This window comes from Lissotriton helveticus, chromosome 6 (genome assembly GCF_964261635.1).
Source record: "Lissotriton helveticus chromosome 6, aLisHel1.1, whole genome shotgun sequence".
Taxonomy (NCBI): domain Eukaryota; kingdom Metazoa; phylum Chordata; class Amphibia; order Caudata; family Salamandridae; genus Lissotriton; species Lissotriton helveticus.
Window position 1 is genome coordinate 1163618094 of NC_136067.1, and position 24142 is coordinate 1163642235.

General features: G+C 47.3%; 1 protein-coding gene across 2 annotated transcripts in view; it reads right to left on the reverse strand.

Moving 5' to 3' along the window:
- ABCB10 (ATP binding cassette subfamily B member 10) overlaps positions 1-24142 on the reverse strand; it is an 878274-nt gene that overhangs the window by 795297 nt on the left and 58835 nt on the right. For both annotated transcript variants that reach the window (XM_078648832.1, XM_078648833.1), the window contains exon 2: positions 11335-11535. In XM_078648832.1, the coding sequence (XP_078504958.1) occupies positions 11335-11535 (201 nt within the window). The remainder of the gene's footprint in view (positions 1-11334; positions 11536-24142) is intronic.

The following is a 24142-nucleotide window of genomic DNA, read 5'->3' on the forward strand; positions in this document are numbered from 1 at the left end:
GGTAATATCATGAACAGTTCCTGGCAGCTGTATAACATAAGTACAGACAGGTAGGTAAACATTATTATAGTACAATACTTTTCCTGGCAGCTGTACATTTTAAGATAAAAGTGGCCAAGAAGAAACAGATCTCCTCGTTCTCTAGTGAAGATAAAAATATCAATGCTGTTTGTGTGGTATAAATATTATATTTGATAAAAATTGGTTTAAGGTACTTTATCCTAAGGGACAGAAAAAATTTACAAAAAAGTAAAAAATGGCAACTACTCTGCCGAGAGATACTATCACACGGACAGGGCATGTTTGAACTGGTTTTTGTGTTTGGAAAAGCAACCAAGTGATGAACAATGCCCAATCTAACCCGTGTTAAAACATGCTGGTGAGAGGGGCGTGTCACATATACAAGATAAGATTGGAGTCCAGGAGCTAAATTTAAATCTTTGTAGAATTTCACGGTAACAAGGTTGCCAACGGCTTTATCTCGCTCAGCTTTACGAAAATTTAAAAATGTTGTCTTAACTTCTTTTTTTGAAATGGAGACAACCCTTTCGGGCTCACGGAGCACATCAATGTTAAAAAGAAGAAGATACCAGCGATGGATGTATCTTAACCAGGATATACGTGAGGAGTGATCCAAACCTATACAGTCAAGGATAATATCCTGGGTGAATCGAGTCTCTGGCTTAGCCCAAATAGAACGCCACAATAAGAGTGGCCGAACTGCTGCTAAGTCAGAGATATACTCGATCCCAACTTCTTTATGGATCAATTGGATGGAAGCAGAGGGGGGAACACATAACAATCTCCTTAAAAACTTGTTTTCCTCCTTCTGCAGGGAAATACCCTCACAGTGTCCCCACACCCCTGCCCCATACAGAGCAGAGGAAACACAACATACATTGTAAATGTTCATCATATCAAAGATACTTCGTGAGCCAAGTTTGGAGGCAAAGCGAAATATGCTACTAGTAGACCGTAGCATCCTTAATTTTACAGAATCAAATTCCTCGTTCCAGGACCCACTATTATTATATGTTATTCCCAGATAGCAAAAGGATTTAACATAGGTCAACTTTGTCTTATCTAGGAAAAAGGTATGTTTTACCTGCTTGGTTGCCTGACCACATGACATTACATACGTCTTTGCTTTATTTACACAAAGCCGCCTAGCTTGGATGAACTGCATGAAATTATCAATTAGACGTTGTAAGCCCATCTGTGTTCGAGATAGAAGAACAGCGTCATCCGCATAAAGTAACAGCGGAACAGGTTTACCACCAATCAGGGGGGCATCTGCTGGGATGTCAATCAGGGTTCGGTCGACACCATTAATAAATAGGGAAAATAGAAGCGGAGCTAAAACACAACCCTGGCGTATACCCCGAGACACTCTAAAAAACGGGGTACATTCACCAAGGGTCCCATAGCGGACTTTGCATGAAAGTTTTTCGTACAGTCTGGCTAAAAAATAGACTATTTCCCTTGGTGCCCCTGCATCGAGCAGAACCTCCCATAAAATATTATGGTTAACCAAGTCAAAAGCGCTGCTCAAATCAGCAAAACATAAAAAGAGATTGCCACTTTTAGCCACAGTATATTTACTAATTAAAAGGTCCAGATTTACGCATTGGTCCAGTGTACCCAGGCCTTTGCGAAAGCCATATTGGACTCTAGTTAAGATGTTAAAATCAGTTGCCCAGTCTTCTAGCCTCTTCAGCAAAATCCTACTCATCACCTCCGTCACTCAATACCTGGAACATAACCTCCTGCTCCACGACTCCCAAGCAGGTTTCCGTCCAAAACTAGGTACAGAAACGGCCCTTCTGACTGTGACGGAGATGGCTAGGAAACAGATGGATCAAGGCGGCACTGTTGCAATCATGTTGCTTGATCTCAGTGCCGCCTTCGATACCGTCAATACTAGCATCCTCCTTGACCGCCTACGTCACATAGGAATTACAGGGAAGGCCTTAACATGGATCCAATCTTTTCTGGAGGACCGTTCCTTCGAGGTAGTCGAGAACGATGCCCACTCAAAAATCTGGCCCCTTGAGCAAGGTGTACCACAGGGCTCGTCTCTGAGCCCTACCTTATTTAATGTATACCTACAACCTCTGGCAGACATTGTGCGTTCGTTCGGCCTAGATATCGTGACCTATGCCGACGACACACAATTAGTGGTATCCATGAACCAGCCTAATACCTCTCCCCCCAATCTTATGAACTGCTTGGTAGCAATAAATCATTGGATGACCTTCTCACACCTAAAGCTCAATGGTGAGAAAACTGAGCTTATGATTCTGGGTAACTCACCAACTCCGAGCCTTATGCTCGATTGGCCCCCCAGTATGGGGACCCCACCCCAACCCAAGACCCAAATAAAGAGTCTGGGCATGTGGCTGGATTCCAAGTTGGACTTTAAGCAACAAGCTACTACCCTATCCGTCACCTGCTTCGGCCTGATGCGGATGCTCAGGAAGGTGCTGCCTCTTCTTCCCTTCCAGGCACGAAGAATCATGGTGCAAGCCATTATCCTGTCCCGTTTGGACTACGGAAACTCATTATACTTAGGAGCCCCTATCTCTACCACCAGAAAACTGCAGACTACACAGAATGCAGCGGCTCGCCTTCTCCTAAACCTGGGCCGACGAGATTCAGGCACAGCAGCATTAAAGAAACTGCACTGGCTGCCCATCAAGGCCAGAGTTGTGTTCAAATCCATGTGCATTATGCACAAAGCCATGTGGAAAACTGGCCCAGCCATGGTTTGCTCCCTTGCAAACCCTTATCTCCCTAAACGAAGCCTGAGATCCAGTTCAGCTTTCCTGGCTACCGTTAACAGAACTAAACGGGCAAGATGGGGTGGACGTTCCTTCTCCTGGAATGCCGCGAAAGCCTGGAACTCCCTGCCTGACACCCTCCGTGGCGAGCCTAATCTGTTGAAGTTCCGTAAGGAACTGAAAACGCTTCTTTTCACTTAATCTGGCTCTTTGACTTCTCATGACTCAAACAATGTAGCGCTACGAGGCCTCCGGGTAGCATGCGCTTAACAAAACTCCATTAATAATAAATAATAATAATAATGCTTCTTGTTATAGGAAATACACAAGGGTTAAAGCAAAGGAGAAAGATCATGGAACTAGCATTCAAACTGATGATCACTACAAAGATATGAATGATGAGACATATGAGGAAACATTTCACAACATTAGAACTGTGATTATTCCTAAAAAAAGAGGTATTATTTATGACGACTCTCACTGAAAGGCTTGAAACCCTCATGACAGGCAGAGGAATGTAGGGAATAAACGAATGAACCAAGAATCATATTAGAAAGAGAATTGTATTCCAAAACGCTTACAAGACACTGGCCTTTGAGACCTTTGCACTGAAGCAGACATGATAGCAGAAGAATCAATTTCATCAGTACTAGAAGGTTCTATGTACAATCGTGCAGTTTGAGTACACAAGTGCGTGTAAGAAGCTATGTTGAGACTTGCTTGGTTTGAATTTATACCCTGGGTGGAGAAGAATTACGAAGATAACATTCTGTAGTCTACTCCTTCATTGAGTATGCTAATGACTTTGCAAAAGACCTATTCCAACAGAGATTAGACAACCTCTTGCAGAATGTTGCCTTTGCCGAAGTAAAACAGCTTTGGCATGTATTCCTGGAACATCTTTGTTATGACAATGGAGATCTCTCTGTATTTTGGATTTTGTATGTGGATATTGTGAAAATGTCTTGCTGGCTCTGCTGTGAGCTGTTCAAGACGAAAATTGGCATTTACATCTCACCGCCATACACTATAAGATCCTCCGAAGATGTTTCGCCTCGTACAGGATGAACTACACTAGATACCTCCCCATATACTATGCCGAAATTACATTACTTGCAGTGAAACATGCAAAGATACACCACAACTTCATCAACGGATACTTTTCAGTTCAACTGTCTGGTGTTAATCCATTGGGACAAATTCCAGTCAATCAAGCGATAGAGATAACAGTCAACAAAGACACACAGACTCCAGGTGGTACGACAAGTTCAACCTCAAGGCGGGTACTGTGCAAAGATATTATATGAGGCCTGAACACATAAGCACCTTTTTGGGTCAGATAAAGAAAATGGCTCATAACAACAGATCAGATCTCACCCAGGGAGACCTACATAAGTCACAGATTGAAAAAGAGGAAGATACGGTTACGAGAGCTGTTAGTCTGGTTCAAAGCTGGATAAACCCATGTGTAGGGCCACGTGATCTCGTTAGTCTCTACGTGGAAAAAAGGCATTGTAAGACATAGTATCCGAAATAATGGATGGGCATGAAATAGGTGAACAGTGCAGTACAGACTTCAAACTTGAGCGATTTAAGAATAATCCACCTATTAAGACGTTTCATGACCCAATGAAAATGAACAAACTAAAAACCTTCACTAACATGTCCAAGAAGAAGGCAGTGAACAGCAATGGCAGGACCATGATCAGGAAAGAAGACAAAGCACTATTTGGTCAAATCGGTGTGACAGCACTGAAAAAGAACCTTCAAAAAGGCGGATATACTCTCTCATCCCTTAGGACCTTTACCATGGCTTTAACAACTCAAGAAGGTCTGTTGAGAAAGACAAACAAAGCTGTTAGCAATATACTTGCAGAAAACGTTACCCCTTCTAAGGGAAATACCTGGAAATTCAGCCACGCTGATTGATGGTATGGTTCTTATTGAGAGAGTAAAACGAGAGGAATCAAACTTTGGTGAGGTGGCTATGCTGGTCTAGTCCATGGCTTTGGGGGAAGGAAATAGGAGTCAAAGAATGGATACGGTGTTTGATACAAACATTAAGATGTCTATTAAGAACAGCGAAAGGACAATCATAGGGAAAGAACTTGGGCAACAGTTACAGAGCATCTCACCTTCCCAGATTGTCAGACAGTGGAGGAAAAAAGCCAGGTAAGGAATAAAACAACTCATTGCATTTCTTGTTAACGAATGAAGGAAACCAGATTATTTTGTAAAACCTGAGAATAAAACACTGTTCAGGAACTGTGAATATAAATAGTACAAAATCACATCTGAAGGGAGTCACGAAGTGCCTGATCTCATCAGTACACATGAAGAAGCAGATGGTTGTTTGTTGCTGCATGCTGCACACACTGCCAATGAGGGTTATGAGGCAGTAATAAGCTCAGATAACACAAATGTGCTTATTACGTGTTTGGGGTTCAATGACAGCATCATGGCCAATTGTTTCTTAAATGTGGTATTAAAATATACATGCGAGTCCTTGACATCGGGAAAATAGCTTCAACTTTTTGTGAGAATGTTAGTCGAGCTATGATATGTCTCCACACGTTTACCGGATGTAACACAGTAAGCGCATCTGTGGGAAAAGGAAAAGTAAGAACATAAAAAATCCTGTCAGCCTACAGACATACAAAGGAAACATTTTCTCAGCTCAGGGACGAATGGGATCCCTCTGAAGAACTAATTGACAACGTGGAGCGATTCTCATGCTTACTGTATGCATCAAAATCTTCGGTTCATAATGTGAATGACTTGAGATATCACCTATTCTGCGCAAATAAGGGTGAGAGAGACAGTCATCAACTTACTCCTTGCAGGGACTGTCTAAAGAAACATACCAAACGTCTGTATTATCATGGCACTATAAGCAAGAGACGTCAACAGGCACCAAGTCCAATTGGGAGAGGGTGGAAGTTGGAAAAACACAATGGAGCACAGCAACTGGTAGTAGACTCTATGGGGGGGCAGCCAGCACTACAGGCTGTGTTAGACCTACTAGCTTGCAACTGCATTAGGAACTGCAAACTGCCAACATGTCTGCGGTCTAAATTACATCAAGTGCACTGACGCACACGTTACTTGCCTTCGGTAACTATATATCTGTAAGAAACATTAGTAGTGATAGATTCCTTATCTTAGAATTACCCTAGGTTTCAAACTGGATACGGAAAGTTTTTCGCCAGCAGTACCCCTGTGCGTCGGTAGGTGTCGTCGTGCAGCTCCGCGTGCGTCGTTGGCGCCGGGATGACATTGTTGGCGCAGGGATGATGTCGCTGGTGCTACTTAGACACGCCCACGCGTGCTGACATCAGTTCTGTACACGACTTTCCACGCTGGGAACGCACAGCCACTGACCACTGGTGCCATGAAACTAGGGCCCTGAAAGGTATGACCTTAACCCTAATAGTCAGTTCGCAGAACAGGGAGGATGGGTAGGGTGGTAAGGAATCTGTCACTGCTAATGTTTCTTACAGATATATCGCTACCGAAGCAAAGTAACTTGTGCATCTGAAAGAAACGCGTAGTAATAGATTCCTTACCTTAGAATAAATACCCCAGCAATACCAACCCCGGGTCTGCGAACCAAGATCACACCAGAAAATCCCGGAGGACAGAACAGCCAAAGAAGCTGTCTCTCCGGACTTGGCTGTCCAGGCAGTAATGCTTGGTAAACATGTGCAGCGAAGCCCACGTAGCTGCCTGACAGATGTCATGCAAGGGAACTCCCCGTTTCAAAGCAGTAGTGGCTGCCATCCCACTGGTAGAATGAGCGCGTAGCCCTAACGGATGCCCCTTTTTATCCAAGGAATAACAAGCCTTAATGCACAGAATGACCCATCGAGAGATGGTCTGCTTGTGTACAGCCCGACCTTTCTTGGCGCCCACGTAGCCAATCAAGAGTTGGTCATCCACCTGGAACTGTTGTGTGAGGTTCAGATAGAAAGAGAGCGCATTTTTTGGGTCCAGACGGTGGAGCCTCTCTTCCTCTTTGAGGGATGCAGAGGCAGAAAGAAGGTGGGCAAAGTGATGGTCTGCCCGATGTGAAAGGCAGTGAAAACCTTTGGCAGAAAAGAAGGACGAGTCCGCAGAACAACTTTGTCCGGATGGGCTAAGAGAAATGGAGGCTTAGAAGAAAGAGCCTGGAGCTCACTCACTCTTCTGGCAGAGGTGATGGCCACCAGGAAAGCAGTATTTAGAGTGAGAAGACAAAGAGGACAGTTGTGAAGTGGCTCAAAGGGAGCACACATCAGATTAGTCAGAACCAGGTTCAATTTCCACTGAGGCATTATGAAAGGAACAGGAGGTAAAAGATGAGTGATGCCTTTTAAGAATCTATTTACAACAGGGGACTTGAAAAGAGAAGGCTGATCTGGAAGCCGTAAAAAGGCTGAAATGGCCGAGAGATAGCCCTTGATAGTGCCCAGAGCAGAGCCCTGCTGGGCCAAAGAAAGTAGAAATAGGAGGACCTCTGAAAGAGGGGCAGAAAGGGGATCCACAGCCTTTGCTGTGCACCATGCCAAAAATGTATTTGACCTGCAGCCGTATACTGTTTTAGTCAAGGGACGCCTGGCTGCCAAGATGACATCACAAACTTCGGGAGGCAGGTCAAAAGACACCAACTGCTGCCACTCAATCTCCACGCAAGGAGGTGGAGGCTGAACAGGTTTGGGTGGAGGACCCTCCCCTGCTGCTGCGACAGAAGATCCTCCCTTAGAGGCAGACTGAGTAGGGGAATCAATTGCCATGCCGAGTAGCTCGGGATACCATACGCTTCGAGCCCAGTCCAGAGCCTCAAGAATGACTTGGGCCCAGCCGCTCTTGATCTTCTTTAGCACTCTGGGTAGAAGTGGTATAGGCGGAAAGGCGTATAGTAGACCACAACTACACTCGTGACAAAAAGCGTCCCCTAGCGAGTGCCGCCTTGGAAATTCCAACGTGCAGAACTGATGACATTGCGCGTTCTCTTCGGTGGCGAATAGATCTAATCAAGGCGCTCCCCACTGCTGAAAGAGACCTTACGCCACGTCTAAGTTCAGACGCCATTCGTGATCCATCAGGCACTAGCAGCTAAGTCTGTCCGCCCTGTCGTTCAGAGAACCTGCCAGTTGTTGAACCACCAGGGAAATGCCCAGATGTTCCAGCAATGTCAAGAGGCGCAGAGCCTCCTGACATAGGGTCCACGGCCCCACCCCACTTGGTTTGTTGCAGTACCACATGGCAGTGGTGTTGTCTGTGAATACCTGCACTACTCTCCCCATGACAGAGGAAAGGAATGCCTTCAGTGCAAGTCGGATCGCCTGAAGCTACAGAAGATTGATATGGAGTCGGGACTCCGCCAGAGACCAGAGGCCTCTGATCTCTACCTCTCCCATGTGGCCGCCCCATCCCAGGAGGGATGCGTCCGTCACCACTGTGTGCTCTGTTTGGAGAAGGGAGAAGGATCTGCCATTGACCCAATCACGATTCGTGAGCCACCACTGCAATTGTCGTGCAGTGCCCTCCGAGATCTGGACGTGATCGGACAGGTTGCCCTGATGCTGTGCCCACTCGAGCTTCAGGTGCCACTGCAGAGCCCGCATATGCCAACTGGCATGATCCACCAGCAGGATGCAGGAGGCCATCAGGCCCAGTAGCCGAAGGGTCATCAGGACCGAAACCCGGGATAGAGGCTGAAAGATCGGAGTCATAGCTTGAATATCCTGGACTCGCTACTCGGGAGGATAAACCCGAAACTGCGCCGAGTCCAGAACTGCTCCGATGAAGAGGAGCTTCTCTGAGAGGGAATCAGGTGCAACTTCGGCACGTTGATGGAAAACCACAGCAAATGCAGGAGGTTGGCCGTAGTCTGGAGGTGGGAGACGACTGCCTGGGGCGAGCCCACCTTCAACAACCAGTCGTCAAGATAGGGGAAGACTGGAACCCCCAATCTCCGCAGATGAGTTACGACCACCGCCATCACTTTCGTGAGCACCTGAGGGGCGCTGGTAAGGCCGAAGGGGAGCAAGGTAAACTGAACATGCTCATGGCCTAATGGGAACCGCAGGTAATGCCGGTGGGCCGGCAGGACGGGGATGTGGAAATAAGATTCCTGCTAGTCCAATGCTACCATCCAGTCTCCAGGGTTGAGAGCAGACAAGACCTGAGCAAGCGTCAACATCTTGAACTTCCCCTTCTGATGACATCCCTGATGTCCAAGATAGCACGCAAGCCCTTGTCCTTCTTGAGGACCAGAAAGTAGTGGGAATAGCAACCAAGACCTACTTCTGGCCCAGGAACGCGCTTGATGGCCCCCTTGGCCAAGAGGGCCGTGACTTCCTGCTGAAGAAGCGCAAGATGGTCCCCCGACATGCGGTGGTACCGAGGTGGCATGGCTGGAGGGGTAGTCTTGAAGGGGAGCGAGTAGCCCCTTCGGACTATCTGCAGCACTCACCTTTCCAAAGTGATGTTGCAACAGTGGGGGAGATGATGGCGTATTCTGCCGCCACATGGCGTTTGATGGGCATGAAAGGTCGGACTAGGAAGGCTTTGTAGTGGATGCTGCGGGGTGGAGGTGGCTGACCCGTCCACTAGCCCCCAAAACCACTTTGGCGGTTCCCACGTCCGCGCTGAGGTTGTTGCTGTGCCGGCCTGTGCCTCTGGAATGAACGTGTTGGGGCACCCCTTCCGTGGCCACGAAAGGAGCAGAAAGCAGAAGGCGGATGAGGCCGAGTGGCTGAGAGGCCCAAGGACTTGGCGTAGCCCGTGAGTCCTTAAAGCGCTCCAAGGCACTAACCGCTTTGTTGCTAAAAAGGAGAATGCCATCAAAGGGCATGTCCATCAAGGTGTTCTGGACATCCCCCGAAAAGCCAGTTGTTCTCAGCCAGGAGTGGTGCCGAAGCGCCACCGTCGTGGAAATGGCCCTGCCCAGCAAGTCGGCGGTGTCAAGCACACAACGGATGGTGAAGTTAGCTGCATCCCTCCCAGCAGCAATAGCTTGGGCGAGTACTGTCTGGGCCTCTTCCGGACAGTTGGGCAGCACCTGTGCTGCCGTGTCCTACACAGAGTGGGAGTAACGGCCCAAGAGGCATGCGGTGTTCACCGACCGCAGCCCTAAACTGGCAGATGAAAACAGCTTCTTGCCAAGCTGCTCCAGCTTCTTGGATTCCCTCTCCGGAGGTGCGGAAGGGAATGCGCTCTGGGATGCAGAGGCTTGGAGAACCAAGCTCTCAGGGGTGGGGTGTTGGGAGAGAAAGAGGGGGTCGCCAGGAGTCAGGCGATGACGTCGGGCCACGTTCCTGTCCACAGGAGCCCCTATGTTGGGCCTGGAGCAAGTGCCAAAAAGAACATCAGACAGCGCATCATTAAAAGGCAGCAAGGGCTCCGAAGAGGTTGCCACCGGTTGAAGCACTTCAGTCAGGAAGTTAGTCCTGACGGCCACTGTAGGGAGTTTGAGGTGGAGAGCCTCAGCCGCCCCACGCAACATTTGCCAGGGAAGGAGGAGATAAAACACACAGACTTCGGAGGAAGGGGATGCCAGTGGTCTCGCCACCTCGCCTGACCTTGGCATGCGGTCTCCTCCTTCCGTAAAACACACAAGATGATGGACGGAATGTTGCACAATGGCAAAACATTCACGCCAGTCACAAATCTGGGTTTAATCCATCGTTATTTTGCTCACCAAGCCACCCCAGTTCAGACCTGGCCATATGCAAATCAGTCTTGACCCTGTGCCTCATGGGAACAGTCCAGCCCGAACTGCCAAGCCATGTCTTCCCTGGACCGGAATCAAGCATCCTAGGACCGGTTTCTGGCTATCAGCCATCTTCAACCAGGATAGCTTGACTCCAGTGGCTTAGTGAGCATAGGACCCACGTCTGGGCATAACCTTCCCACAGGTCTTCCCTGGACCGGAATCAAGCATCCTAGGACCAGTTTCTGGCAATCAGCCGTCTTCAGCCAGGATAGCTTGACTCCAGTGGCTTAGTGAGCACGGGACCCACGTCTGGGCATACCCTTCCCACATAGGGTGAACAGCAAAACACACAAGATGATGGACGGAATATTGCACAATGGCAAAACATTCACCCCCAGTCACAGATCTGGCTTAATCCATCGGTATTTTGTGGGTCTCGCAAAATAATGATGGATTAAACCCAGTGTTAAAGTTTTTGACATACCTTATATTCAAGAAAAGCACATTGTGAGATTTTGCAATGTAAACTTCTGCATATATTACAGCGAACGCGTTTCGTTTAGACCATGCTGAACTTCAGCAGGGCTTTCTATCATTTATGCTCCTTTGTACAAAATCCTTGAAACCACAATATATACAACCACTTTATAGAAGGAAACTGTAAGCCCATCCTTCCTCACACCTTTTGTGCTGCTGGAAAAAAATGTTTTCAAACAGATTCTCAATGTGCAATCATGACATAAACCTTGCATAAATAACACATAGATAACAGTAATCCAAAAGTATTTGTAGAAAGATTTCCTAAGATGTTATATTTTTGAAACAGTGAATAAGACAGTAGTAGCACTCTTTCACCTGAGGTTTGCATGAGGTAGACACGGAAACCATTGGCTGCAGCACCACACAAGAACACTCCACTGAGCAATGTACAGAGGTTGGTCAAGTTGGCAGTCACATCTTCAGCAGGGTTGAGATAAATTACGTCAATCACTTTTCCTAGCAAAAAGGGGGCGGACATAGTGATGACACTGGATACTGTGAGGAAGCCAATTGCAGCTGTTGAAAAAGATAGAAAAAGCGGATTTTATTTAGGCTATGGTGATCATTTTGGCATGAAGACAATCAGAGTATGATCTTTCATGGATGTTATGTAGACACGTTTCCTGCTATTTCAAAAATAGTAGTTATCTAATGTGAAAGAAATAAATATGTTACCAAACACTTGAAGCACAGAAACTATTCTTCCTAAGAACATAATCTGAACATTAACACAATTATTTGCACTGCTTAAGTTTCTACGGTACAGCAAAAATAAAAATCCCACACTAGCATTTCTAAAAATTGTAGACTCAGTGAATGGGCGCAATTCTATGATCAATGAATGGAAGGTGTTCAATGAAAAATAACTGCTGCCATAGAAAAAAACGTATCACAGATAATTTACCACGTTCAGAAAAAAGTATTTCTAGATCAGGCACTTCAAATAAATGTTATGTGAATCTTGTCAATGCGTGAGATCAACTACTTTTAATATTTAAATAGTATACCTTTACTCATCTCCCGCAGGTCCAACACAAGCTTGCTGCTCTGTTCTGAACATATTTTACTCAATAGGTTGAGAGCTCTCAGGTTAAATTTAGGGCAGTTTATTTTGCTAATAATACCCAAATAGTAACAGGTGCATCAGCCCAGGCCCTTGCCTTTTACCGGTGACCGGTCCATCGACCAGTCTAAGGTCCTACTGAAGCAGGCTTTGCTGCCTCGTCTCCTTAGCTCTCTTTCTTACTCTTGCATCTCCTCTTAAGCTGCTTTTTCCCCTTTTCACTTCTCGAGCTATTTATTTTCTTTTCGCAAGCCATTTTTCACGTGATCTCTTTTGCCTTTCACACAGTTTCTGCTTTAGCTTAAGCTCTTTGCAGCCCATTTTATGTCGAGTCCATAGCGGCAGCGCGCATGCGCTGCTCGCTTTGCAAGGCATGCATCAATGGAGTATGGAGTGGAACCCTGTGGAAGCTCCGCCCACTATCCGCCCATGTTTTTAATTGTCTCGTGTCATTGATTTTCGTCAATTCTGCCATCTGATTGATTATGAGGCTTGTTAGTCCCTCCTTATTATGGCTATGTCGTCATTTGTACACTCTCATGGCTACTGGCCCCTTTACTTTGAGTGTTACACAGTACGGTACGTGTTATTTAGACTGTGAGCACTACTTTGTCCATGCCTTCTCGCCCCCTTCTCAACCCTCCCTAACTCCGTTGTCCGTGCTCCCACCCTTTGTCCGTGAGGCAATGCAATAGGTCTTGTGTGAATGCAAGTCCTTTTGCATTGTAAATGCTTTTGCATTTGGGTCGAGCCCATAGCGGCAGTGAGCATGCACTGCTTGCTCTGTTTTGTCTCTGTAAACAGCGCCACACTCCAGCGAAAGGCACGGCCTCCTCCCATCTGTGACACAGCTGTGCCGCTGCTTAACATTCCCGGGTGCGCCCGCCCAGGGGACCCACCAGATACAGCAGTGCCACTGCTTTCCCAGCACCGAACATGGCCGAGGCCAGGGAGGACACTGGAGCCTGGGCGCGGCTGGCTCTATGCTCAGCCCCCTGCAGCCCACTGCGCATAGGAAGTAGCTGCTTTGTCTTCCACCTTACCTGCACATAAAAGGACCCTTCACCGCTGCTTTAGCGGGTCCAGTTCTGGGGGCTTAGCTTCGATTGTAGTTTGGGCGCCATCTTGGGAGGGGTAGTGAGGCTTTTTGGGCGCCATCTTGAGCGTCCTAGTGGGGCGGAGCACACGTGGTGGCCCTACTTAAACCAGTCCTCATACGCGCAGCGGTATCGCGCAGTGGGTGCGCCCTCGCTGCGCCTGAGTCGTGCCAGAGTCCTGCCCGTCTGCGCCCGTCAGCGTTAAGGAGGCGGCTGGCGGGGTTCCATTCTTTTCATGTCAGACATTGGGTAATGTCTACACCCTGTGGTTATACTAGGGAGGAGTTACTGGAGATTAGGCGATCGGTCCCTGTTTGTTCGTATGGATCAGTTAGCCCTTTGTGTGGCCCATTCGCTGGTGCCTGCGACAATTGGTCGCTTGATGCCCCTTCTTTGTCCGCTGCCGTGGTGGGCTCTCCTTCGGATATTTCTCCCCGCCTCAGACCTTCCGCTCTTCGAGATATTACCATCTGGAATCTTAACATATGGTCTCTCCGGAAACATTATTCAGAAGTCTACGATCTTTTAAAAGACAAGGCACCAGATGTGTTTTTTATGACTGAAACATGGCTTCAAGATATGGATATGACAGTCGTCAATCTTGCTCTCCCCCCCACCCGAGTATTCCATCTTTACTCTTAAATCGGGTTACCAGGGGTGGCGGTATTGCGATGGCTGTGAAATCCATTTACCCTTGTGTATGGAAGACTGTAGACCTGGCAGGCTGCGAAAGTGCTTCCTTTAAAATTTCCTTTAGCCACAATTTCACTTTCTCTGGCCTTCTTATCTATCGCCCTCCTGGGTGCGATATTACTTTTAGAAAGGCTCTCCCGGAGTGTATCAGCTCCTTAGCAATAGGCTGTGCTAATTTTACTATAATTGGAGATCTTAATCTCCATTTTGACTGTAGCCACATCCCAGCTATTAGCAGCACTCTGGCTGATCTGGAGGCGCTACAGCTCATCCAACTGGTCACTTCCCCCACCCACGTGGCGGGCCATACTCTTGATCCTCTATTCACCAACTTGTCTGGGGTCAAAGTGGCCAGTCCCTGTCCGGTTGCGTGGACCGATCATTTTTTTGTCAAAATAGCAATCCAGATTGGAGAGCATCTCTTCATGCCCGTGCACAGAGCTGTGCTTAAGCGTCATTGGAGGAAACTTAATCTGGAGGATTTTCATCAACTTTTGGAGCTTAATCCTCTGGGCCCCCTTCTTGACGAGTCTGGTTACAATTACTATTCTGAATGGGTCTCTCGGGCCTTGGACGCATTGATTCCTGTTGTCTGGACCAAACAGCGCTCTAAAACTTCCAGCCCATGGTATGACAGTTCCCTGCTGCCGCTAAAAAAAGCTTGCAAAGTGGCAGAGAGGGACTGGCGGAAACTCTATGACGCTGAGAAGAAGAAGCTTTATCTGGCGAATGTCAAAATTTATCATAGAGCAGTTTGTAGAGCCCGCGCTGCCTACTATGCTCAGGAATTTAGTAACAGCTCCAACCCGTCCAAACTTATTTTTAAGGTCCTTAAGGACCTGACAGCCAACAGAGCCGCGGTGACAGAGATTTGTTCAGCATCCCACTGTGAAGATCTGGCCTTGTTTTTTATTGAAAAGGTCCTAGCTATTTACCGCGCTTTTTCCAAGTACTGAACCGGTTGCTGAGCCCACTATTCCTTTTCCGACCGGTGCCCATACCCTTGTTTCCCTTCCTAATTTATCTTCCGAGACGTTTTTTATGTTGGTCAGTAAGGTAAAATCTGGTTCCCCTACTGACCCTCTACGTCCAGTTCAGTTTAAAGACTCAGCAGACCTCTGTCTTCCCCCTTTGCGCCACCTTATTAATCTTTCCCTTTCTTCTGGGGTCGTTCCTATTAAATGGAAATAGGCCGTGGTGACACCTATACTCAAGAAAGCCACCTTGGACCCATCCAAACTTGAGAGTTACCGCCCGATTTCAATCCTTCCTTGGCCTGCTAAAATCACGGAGGCCTTTGTAAATGGGGTGCTGTCTGAACATCTCGCCAGGGCTGGTATTCTGGATCCATCCCAGAACGGTTTCCGTGCTGGTCACAGCACGGAGACCGCACAGCTCTCTATGACCGAATATCTTCGGTCCGTGATTGACTCTGGCCAGACCGCGGCGCTGATCCTGTTGGATCTCAGCGCCGCGTTCGACACGGTCTCTCACAGGATCTTACTTCAACGTCTTGGTGAGGCAGGTGTGTCAGGCACGGCACTTGAGTGGTTCAGATCTTTTCTTGCTGACCGGACCTTTAACCTCTTGGATGCTATGGGAATTCCCCTGCTGTGCTGGGATTTCGTGATCCTCATTGGTTTATGACGAGCTGGGCTCGTCATGAGCGTGCGAGGAGGCTACTGCATGACGAGCCCAGCTCGTCATGAGCGTGGAAGGGGTTAAAGTAGTCACCCCACCATTTGAGTCCAAGTCCCATCCGTTGCAGCTGGGTGTGCCGCAGGGATAGTCGTTGAGTCCCACACTATTCAATCTGTATGTGAGGCCGCTGGCTGGTATCGTCAAGCAATGGGGCATTACTATGGTCTCCTATGCTGACCACACTCAGATGGCGGTCGTCCTAAGTGGTAACTCCGACCTTGATGCCCCCAGATTCCGGAATGGACTCTCTGCAGTGGCCAGCTGGATGAATACCAACTGTCTCCAGTTGAACGCTAAAAAAACTGAGGTCATGGTTGTGGGCAAGCAGGCTGACCTTTGGGGTGACATATGGTGGCCCCCGGAGTTGGGTGCGACTCCCACTCCTGTCCTGGAGCTAAAAAACTTGGGGGTTTGGTTGGACCCTGCCCTTAGCTTTTATGGACATACTAAAAAGTGGCGGCCACCTGCTTTGGCATCCTGCGTGGGTTAAGACCTATTCTGAGGTTTTTTGATCCTCCCACTAGGCAGCTAGTAATACAGGCCTCCATTTTATCTCGGCTTGATTATGCCAGCTCGCTCCTATTGGGAGCCAATCAGGCAGAGATCACTCGGTTGCAATGCGTCCAGAACGCCGCAGCCAGAGCTCTGGTGGGCCTACCTAGATTCTGCTCGGCGGACAGCACCATCCGCTCGCTACACTGGTTGCCTGTGGCACAAAGGATCCATTTCAAGACTCGGTGCCTCTCTTTTAAGATCCTCAAGCTGGCTTCCCCTCAGAATCTTTTGAATCTCCTGGTGCCCTATGTCCCTGCCCGAAATTTGAGATCTCTGGGACAGAATCTGCTAATTGTCCCTCGGTTCAGGCTATGTAGAGCCGGCGGTCGGTCCTTCAGGGTACTGGCTGCAAAACTCTGGAACTCCCTTCCGCTCCATATTCGTGAAATGGATGAGCTCCTGCAGTTCAGGAAGGCCATTAAAACCCATCTTCTTTCTCGTTTAGTTTAGCCTTCTGGTAGTTCATTTTTTCCGTAGCTGCTGTGTTGTGTTTGTTACTCTTGTAAGCGCCGGGACGCCCCTTGGCTGGGGCAGCCGTTGCGCTATAAAAGTGCTTTTAACATAACATAACATAACATAACCTTCCTCTGCCCCACATCAACAACATTCAGATTGCTCACTTAAGGCCGCTTGACATTTTCAGTTAATTGCCTTCTGTTGCTTTCGCTTTGCGTCCCCCCCGTCAGTGTGCCACTTCATGCAGATCAGGGCTCTAGTCAGGGGTACATGCAGGTACACGGCGTCCCCCCACTCTTTTCACAGGGTGGATGCCGTCCTCCCTGCCAAGAAGCTGGGCCCCACAGAAATATGCTGAACGTGTCCCGGTGTAATTTTCAGACACCGGGACACGTTCAGCACTTGACGTCATGTGGTCATTTGCATATCGTCAGTCCCCCCACTTCTTTTTATAGGACTTGTGAAGTGATGCAGATAATAGGTGTGTGTGTTTGTTTAAGAGGTATACACAGTGTATTTGCTGGGAAGTTAATGTCATGGTAAGTGTCAAGTGTGTGTGGCATCGATCACTACTTACCTTGGTAATTTATGCCCAAGTCTTACCTACACGCAGTTTTTATACCACGCCTAGCTAATAGTCCCAGGTGACCAGTTATAAGGCATATCTGCCACCTTGTGGCTGGACAGCAAAGTGTTTTTGACCGCTGTCCCCATCAGCTACCATTGCTGGTAGACACATCCCTGCCAGGGCCCCGGCCACAGCCATTCGCTCCAATTCCCCCTGAACATAATCCGGTTCCGTCTGCAGCTCCAGAGTACAGGTCTACTTGAAGGGATGTGTTTTTTTTTCAAAATTCTACATCACTTGCCTATTGCTATATGTTTCTCAAATGTGAAACACACATTGCAGTATCCATTGGGTAATGGAGAGGAGCTGTGGTCTAACGGCCAGGTTTGCTACCTTTGGAACTAGTGAACCAGGTTAGAGTCCCGGCGTCGGCTCATCAATATTCTGTGATTCTGCTCAAATCAATCTCCCCCGGCCTAACACACAAGAAATTAATCTAACCTTGCGTATTGTAATATCATTTAAAGCGCTAAAGTGCCCTAGGCCAAGTTTGCGCTATACAAAACTGAAAAATAAACACATGTTATAGAGACGAAGACTAATACTGCACAATGAACACTTTAAACACTGTTGGGAGAGTGAAGATGGGAGGGGCATATCTGTGACAGTGGGAGCTTAGCAGCCAGGGCTCTAGTCGGGGGTCCACGCGGGTGGACGGCCTCCCCCCACTCTTTTCACACGCGGTCCCCCTGCCAAGAAGCTGGTACCCACAGAAATATGCTGAACGTGTCCCGGTGTAAATTTCAGACACCGGGACACGTTTAGCACGTGACGTGATGAGGTCATTTGCATACTATCAGTCCCCCCACTTCTTTTTATAGGACTTGCAAGATCCCCAAAACCATCAGCGTATCAAGATACCTGAGGGACCTACATTGGTTCAGGGTTGAGAACCGGATCAGGTTCAAAGCCCTGAGCTACATGTTCAGGATTAAAGCCGGCACAGCGCCTAAATATCTTCAAGCATTGGCCTGCCCTTATTTTCCCAAACGAAATCTGCGTTCACTCTCAGCAGCAAATTTCTGTGTTCCTAGGTTCAAGCTAGCCCGAATGGGTGGGAGGTCCTTCTCTCTTTTAGGACCCACCCTCTGGAATGCACTGCCCCTACACCTCCGCAAGGAGGAGAACTATTCTATGTTCAGGAGGGGCATCAAGACCTGGTTGTTTGATAAATAAATCCTGCTTGCTCAGTTTTTCCCTCACATCTAGATGCAGATTTCTCTTTTCAGCACTGGGCTGACTCACCCTGTCTCCTGGAATCCCCCAGCCCCTGTCACTCAAACTCCAGACAAGGAATACACAACCTAGCAGAGGCAGGCTTGGATAGTTAGACAAGAAAACACCTACTTTCTAAAAGTGGTATTTTCAAACACAGAATGTTAAAATCAACTTCACTAAAAGATGCATTTAATGATTCTGAGTTCAGGCATACTAAACCTGAATTTCTACCTAGTTCCCTGAGTCAGTTAGGATTATAAGATGTAATAATCAAACTGCCCATTCTGGCCTATGGGGAACAGATAGCCTTGCAATAGTGAAAAAACGAAAATGGCTGTAATTCACTATTAGGACATGCCACACACATTTGGGCTTGTCCTACCTTTTACCTACAATGCACCCTGCCCTTGGGCCTACCATAGGGGTGACAAATATGCAGAAAAGGGAAGGTTTAGGGACTGGCAAGTGGGTGCACTTGCCCAGTCGACATGGCTGTACCAGACTGCACACAGGCTCTGCAATGGCAGACCTGAGAGACACTTCACAGGCTGCTTCTGTGGGTGGCACAACCAGTGCTGCAAGCCCACCAAAAGGGGGTGGTGATGGACCATAACCATCACCACCCCCTTTTGAACTGCTTTGTTCGCCATGAGTTGGCAGGATATGCTCAGACGTGAGTCCCTTGCTCACTTTGCCACTGGATTCAAGCAAGCCTGGCTGAAGACGGCTGAAATGCCAGAAACCGGTCCTAGGAAGCTTTTTTCCAGTCCAGGGAAGGCATTGCTTGGCAGTTCGGGCTGGACTGTTCCCATGAGGTTAAGGAAAGAGAGAAGACCCCTCGTGTTCCAGGAAACAGGGTACTGTAAGACCAAGTAAGGAAATCCCTGGGCGTCCGGAAAAGAATGCGAATCCAATAAAGCCTAGAAGATACCAACTGTATGCTAATTTAGCAATTGTGGTAGATTAATGCAAACTAAGTAAGGCTATTGGATCCCACAGATCAGTAGATACAACATTCGAGCCAGCAGTAGAATTGGGGTTTTGTTCTGTATATCTTGCGTTATTGACATTATTGTTATTGATATTATTGTGCTGCATATGTTTATTTTTAAATCTGTATGTAATTTTCTTTTTTAAATTCAGAATATGTGATTTATGTGTTCTTTTTAACCAAATTTTATTAATATGAATTGCAATCTACTTTGTTGACATTGTATTATTTTTTCGAAAGAATTGTAAACTTTCAGAAAATTGATGGACTTTTACTGAAATTTTAATACCAGGTTTTTATTTTTAATAAAAGATTGTAAACGTCATACTTTGGTTTCTGCTGTATCCCTTGCCTATGGGACTAGGGGTTTTGTGGACAAAATATAATACCTGTCCCCTATACACCGTTATTTCTTAATAAGATTCCAGGGATTTCCTCTAGACTTACCTGTTCCCAAGAGGTACAGGGTCAGACTGATTTGCATATGGCCATGTCTGAACTGGGGTGGCAGAGTGGGCTAAAGAACGGTGATGGATTAAACCCAGATCTGTTGACTGGGTGTGAGTGTTTGATTGGTTCAGATGCTCCGTCCATCACCACCCCCTTTTGTACCGCTTAGCCCACCAGCAGCATTTGGTTTACAAGCCCTGGGCACACTCAGTGCACTGTACTAGGGTCTGACAAGTAAACCAAACAAGCCAATCATGGAATCACTAGTCCATACATCAATTTACAATAGGGAGAGCATATGCAGTTTAGCACTGATCAGCAGTGGTAAAGTGCCCAGAGTCATAAAACAGCCAACAAAAGGTCAGGAAAAATACAGGAGGAAGGCAAAAAGTTCAGAGATGACACTGAAAAAAGGGCCAAGTCCACATTTAGGTTTTGAAAACGAAAAAATAAATAAAAGGCATTGTCATTTGGAATGTCAATAGCTCAAAGTAGTGTAAATGCGTGACCTATTGCATTACAAATACTTGTTTTGCTTTAACTCTTCCGCTTTCACCCAGTTTTCTGCTTTTTGCGTTAGTTCTTTTCAGCCATTTAATACTCAACTCCATCTGTTTCAGCGAGTTTCTGTTTTTGCTCTTTTTTCAGACTTCAGACCTTTTTCTCCATTTCCTGTCCGTTTTGGTCTTGTCTTCAGCTAGTTTTTGCTTTTAGCCCTTTTTAGGTCTCGCATAGGCAGCGCGCATGCGCGGTCTCTCGAGACTTCTAGTAATCCATATAGCGAGGGTAATCCCGCCTGCTGCTGCTTGCAATTGGCTTATTTATGATTTCCAGCCTCCCTATTGGTTGCTGGTCCGATGCATCATTTCCGTCTTTATCGAAAGCAGCACCGTCTAACTACAGTTTCATTGCGATGTGGCTGTTGGTATGTCATGTTTAGGGACTCCTTGTTTATTTACATGGCGCCCACATTATTCATATCAGCGCAAGACCTATAATGTACACGGCCGCAGAATACTTTTATTTATGAACATTGTGCCTGCTTTATTCAGAGCCTCGCAATAACTATAATATTCCCAGCCACGCAAAACCTATAATGTGCACGGCCGCCAAAAACGTATATTTCTAAACATAATGCCCGCTTCACTCGCAGCTGCACTTAAAAACTGGCATACGCTATATCAAGTTCCATTAACTTGATAAATGTGCTTGTCAGGGTGGAATCTAAACACAGAACTTTGCTCATGTCAGCTGCTTTCCAACCACATGAACAGTGTCACGCAGAGACGCCAGTGAGAGGGGGAATGCCCCCTCGTTGCTGCCCGCTTGTTTGGGGCACAACACACTGTAAGTCCCAGTTTATCTTTTACTGGCAGCCGAATACTTTTATTTATTAACGTGGCACCCGCATTTTTCATAGCCACGCAAGACCTATAATGTGCACGGACACAGAATACTTTTATTTATTAACATGGCGCCCTCTTTATTAACAGCCATGCAATACCTATAATATTCACAGCCATGCAATACCTATAATGTGTATGGCCGCCAAATACTATTATTTAGTAACATAATGCCCGCTTCACTCGCAGCCGCACTTAAAAACTGGCATGCACTATATCAATTCCCATTACCTTGATAAATGCGCTTGTCAGGGTGGAATCTAAACGTAGAACTTTGCTCATGTCGGCTGCTTTCCAACCGCATGAACAGTGTCACGCAGGGATGCCGGTGAGAGGGGGAATACACCCTGGTTGCTGCCTGTTTTGTATGGGGAACAACAGGAGGTAAGGCCCAGTTTATTTTTTACTGCTGCAGTTACTTGGAATTCAGGTTAAATGTGTGTTCTGCTTTTACGTTGCAATGTAATATATTCACACTGCAATGCCTGCATTGTTAAACCATCCATCTTACTCAGGCAAATATAGCACAGTGTCCCAACAACTACTGATTTGCTCGCTTTGCTGTAGCTTTAATGCAATACCTTTTGCTTATAGTTCACCAATCTTGTCACCTAGGCACATTGCCTATGTATTTAGGAAATAAGTAAAAACACGTGCTGCATGTCATTCCCTCTATTAACTCAGACTGTGCACAGAGATTAGGGTTCCTTTTTACCTACCATTGTGTTTCTTTGCCTTTGTCTTTTTCCCTCTTTACACCTCTTTCGTTGACAATTCGCCATGTGCTAAGTTCCCCATGTAATACAGCTGTACTCAAACCTGCACATTGAGTTTGTTTTGGTGCTTTTATGAACGTACCTCTATTTAGTTTGCCGTCATTGTTAATGCTACTAATCGGAGCTGAAGGTAGCAGGGCAGAAGCTCATGGAGAAGCAGAGTTTTAGTTACACCCAAAATCCCTTCAGTACTTCCAACAACGAGTATTTGCAATGCAATAAGTCTCACATTTGTGAGCGTTTGGTCTATTGCCATTTATTTATGTTTTTAATAACCTGCAAATGATGCGTAAACACGTACTTTGTACTTATAGTACCTGCTTATAAAAAGCAAGGCTGCCAGCAAATGTGATTTTTTTTACTGCCAGCCTTGTTTCTTGTAAACAAGGACTATAAGCAAAAAGTGAGTGTTTACGCACCATTTGCAGATTTTCAAAACACATAAATAAAAGGCAGTGTAATTTACAATGCCAATAATTCAAAGTCTTGCAAATGCGAGACCTATTGCATTACAAATGCTTGTTTCTCTTCAGATCTCCTCTGCGCACTTTTGGTTCTACAACACCCTCCTGTGCTTTTTTCCCACCTACCCCGCTCTTTACCTACTCTACCGCATCTTCCTGCTTTGCTGCACAGCCCTGCCCACCGCTCCCCTCCGCTCCCCATTCTAGGACCTATTTAATGGCAGCCGCTGCTCTACCGCACAGTGGACACGTGCAGCAGGTGTGCCAAAGACAAGCCGAACTGCACCCATCGCCACAAATCCTTGCCCAACTGCCAACAGCGATATATCACAGAGCTCTTCTGCTCGTTCAACCCAGCACACCTCTCCCCCACAGCTTCAGCACAGCACACCACAGTGAGAGATTTCATCTACACCCACTGCCACTTCACTGGCAGCTACCAACCCACACCACCCACGTACACCCCAGCCGCAACAATTCTTCCACACAACACATCACGCAATGGCAAACCAACACCCCAAAACTCACTCCTATGCATGCTACTCAAACACACACTCACTACGCAAACATGCAACCAAAATCTGGGACTTGCTGGGCACTAGAGAGCCGCCGAGCAAGATGGCCGCACTAATATGAGGCTCCTGTCGCCCGGGACAATCACCTGCCAATTATCCTACTCCCCCGCAGCAACGAGGGGCAGATTAGCTATGCTTTAAGAGCTATACGTCGACGCGCTGAAAATAAGTTACAGACTGGTCCTGCAGTCTGGGTAACGGACACCGTAATTGTGGAGGCTGCACCACATAGGAAAATGGCGGGACGCACAGCTTGATAAACGACTAGAGATCCAAGAGTAGCGGAGGCTGAACGGCGTGGGTGAGACGTGCCTTGTGACAGGCCGTCTCTCCCCATACCCGGCGAGGACATGGAAGGTACTCACTGAAGGTGAACAGCATGGGAGACGGCTTAAGCTGCAAAGCACTGCGCCGCGCCAACACACAGGCCGAGGGCACGGTGCGGGCCGCTGGGTGAATGACAGCTCTCGTTGTGAGCAGCCCGGTAAGGCAGACGGGCCACAACTTGTTCACGCCTGGCCAGGTGGAGAGGACGAGAGAGCGGGAGCTGGGGAAGGCGGCGCCGGTGGTGGTTGTCTGGTGCGGGCGGGGCCTCCCATGGAGGCGACCTAGCCGGGCCTTGGTGCGACCTGCTCGCCTCTGTGCCTGACCCGGACTGTGGAGCCCCCTACAAGCCCTCCCTATCTAGAATGCAGATATTGTGCAGGAAATTAAAGAGAATATGGACAGAAAATCAGAAACATTGGCACGAAGCGACCTATAAACAGTTAAAATATCCCTCAACACGGTTACCCCACTTTTCTTAAATAACAGGGCGGCCGCACTCCTGGCACAGCAACCTTCTAGACAAAAAATGTGCGGACCCGACTGGCCCCCGCTAACAGCCTAGATGGTTTATTACTCAACTGTTAGCGACAAGGCCTTGGTGACAGTCACAGGCCCCACCTCCTAACGTTTACTAGCAAAAAATATCTTGTGAAATAGTGCTTCCTGCATGCCTCGCCGTAGCTGCTGCCAGCCACGTGACAGTGCAGGGAGAAGCGGGGGCTACCC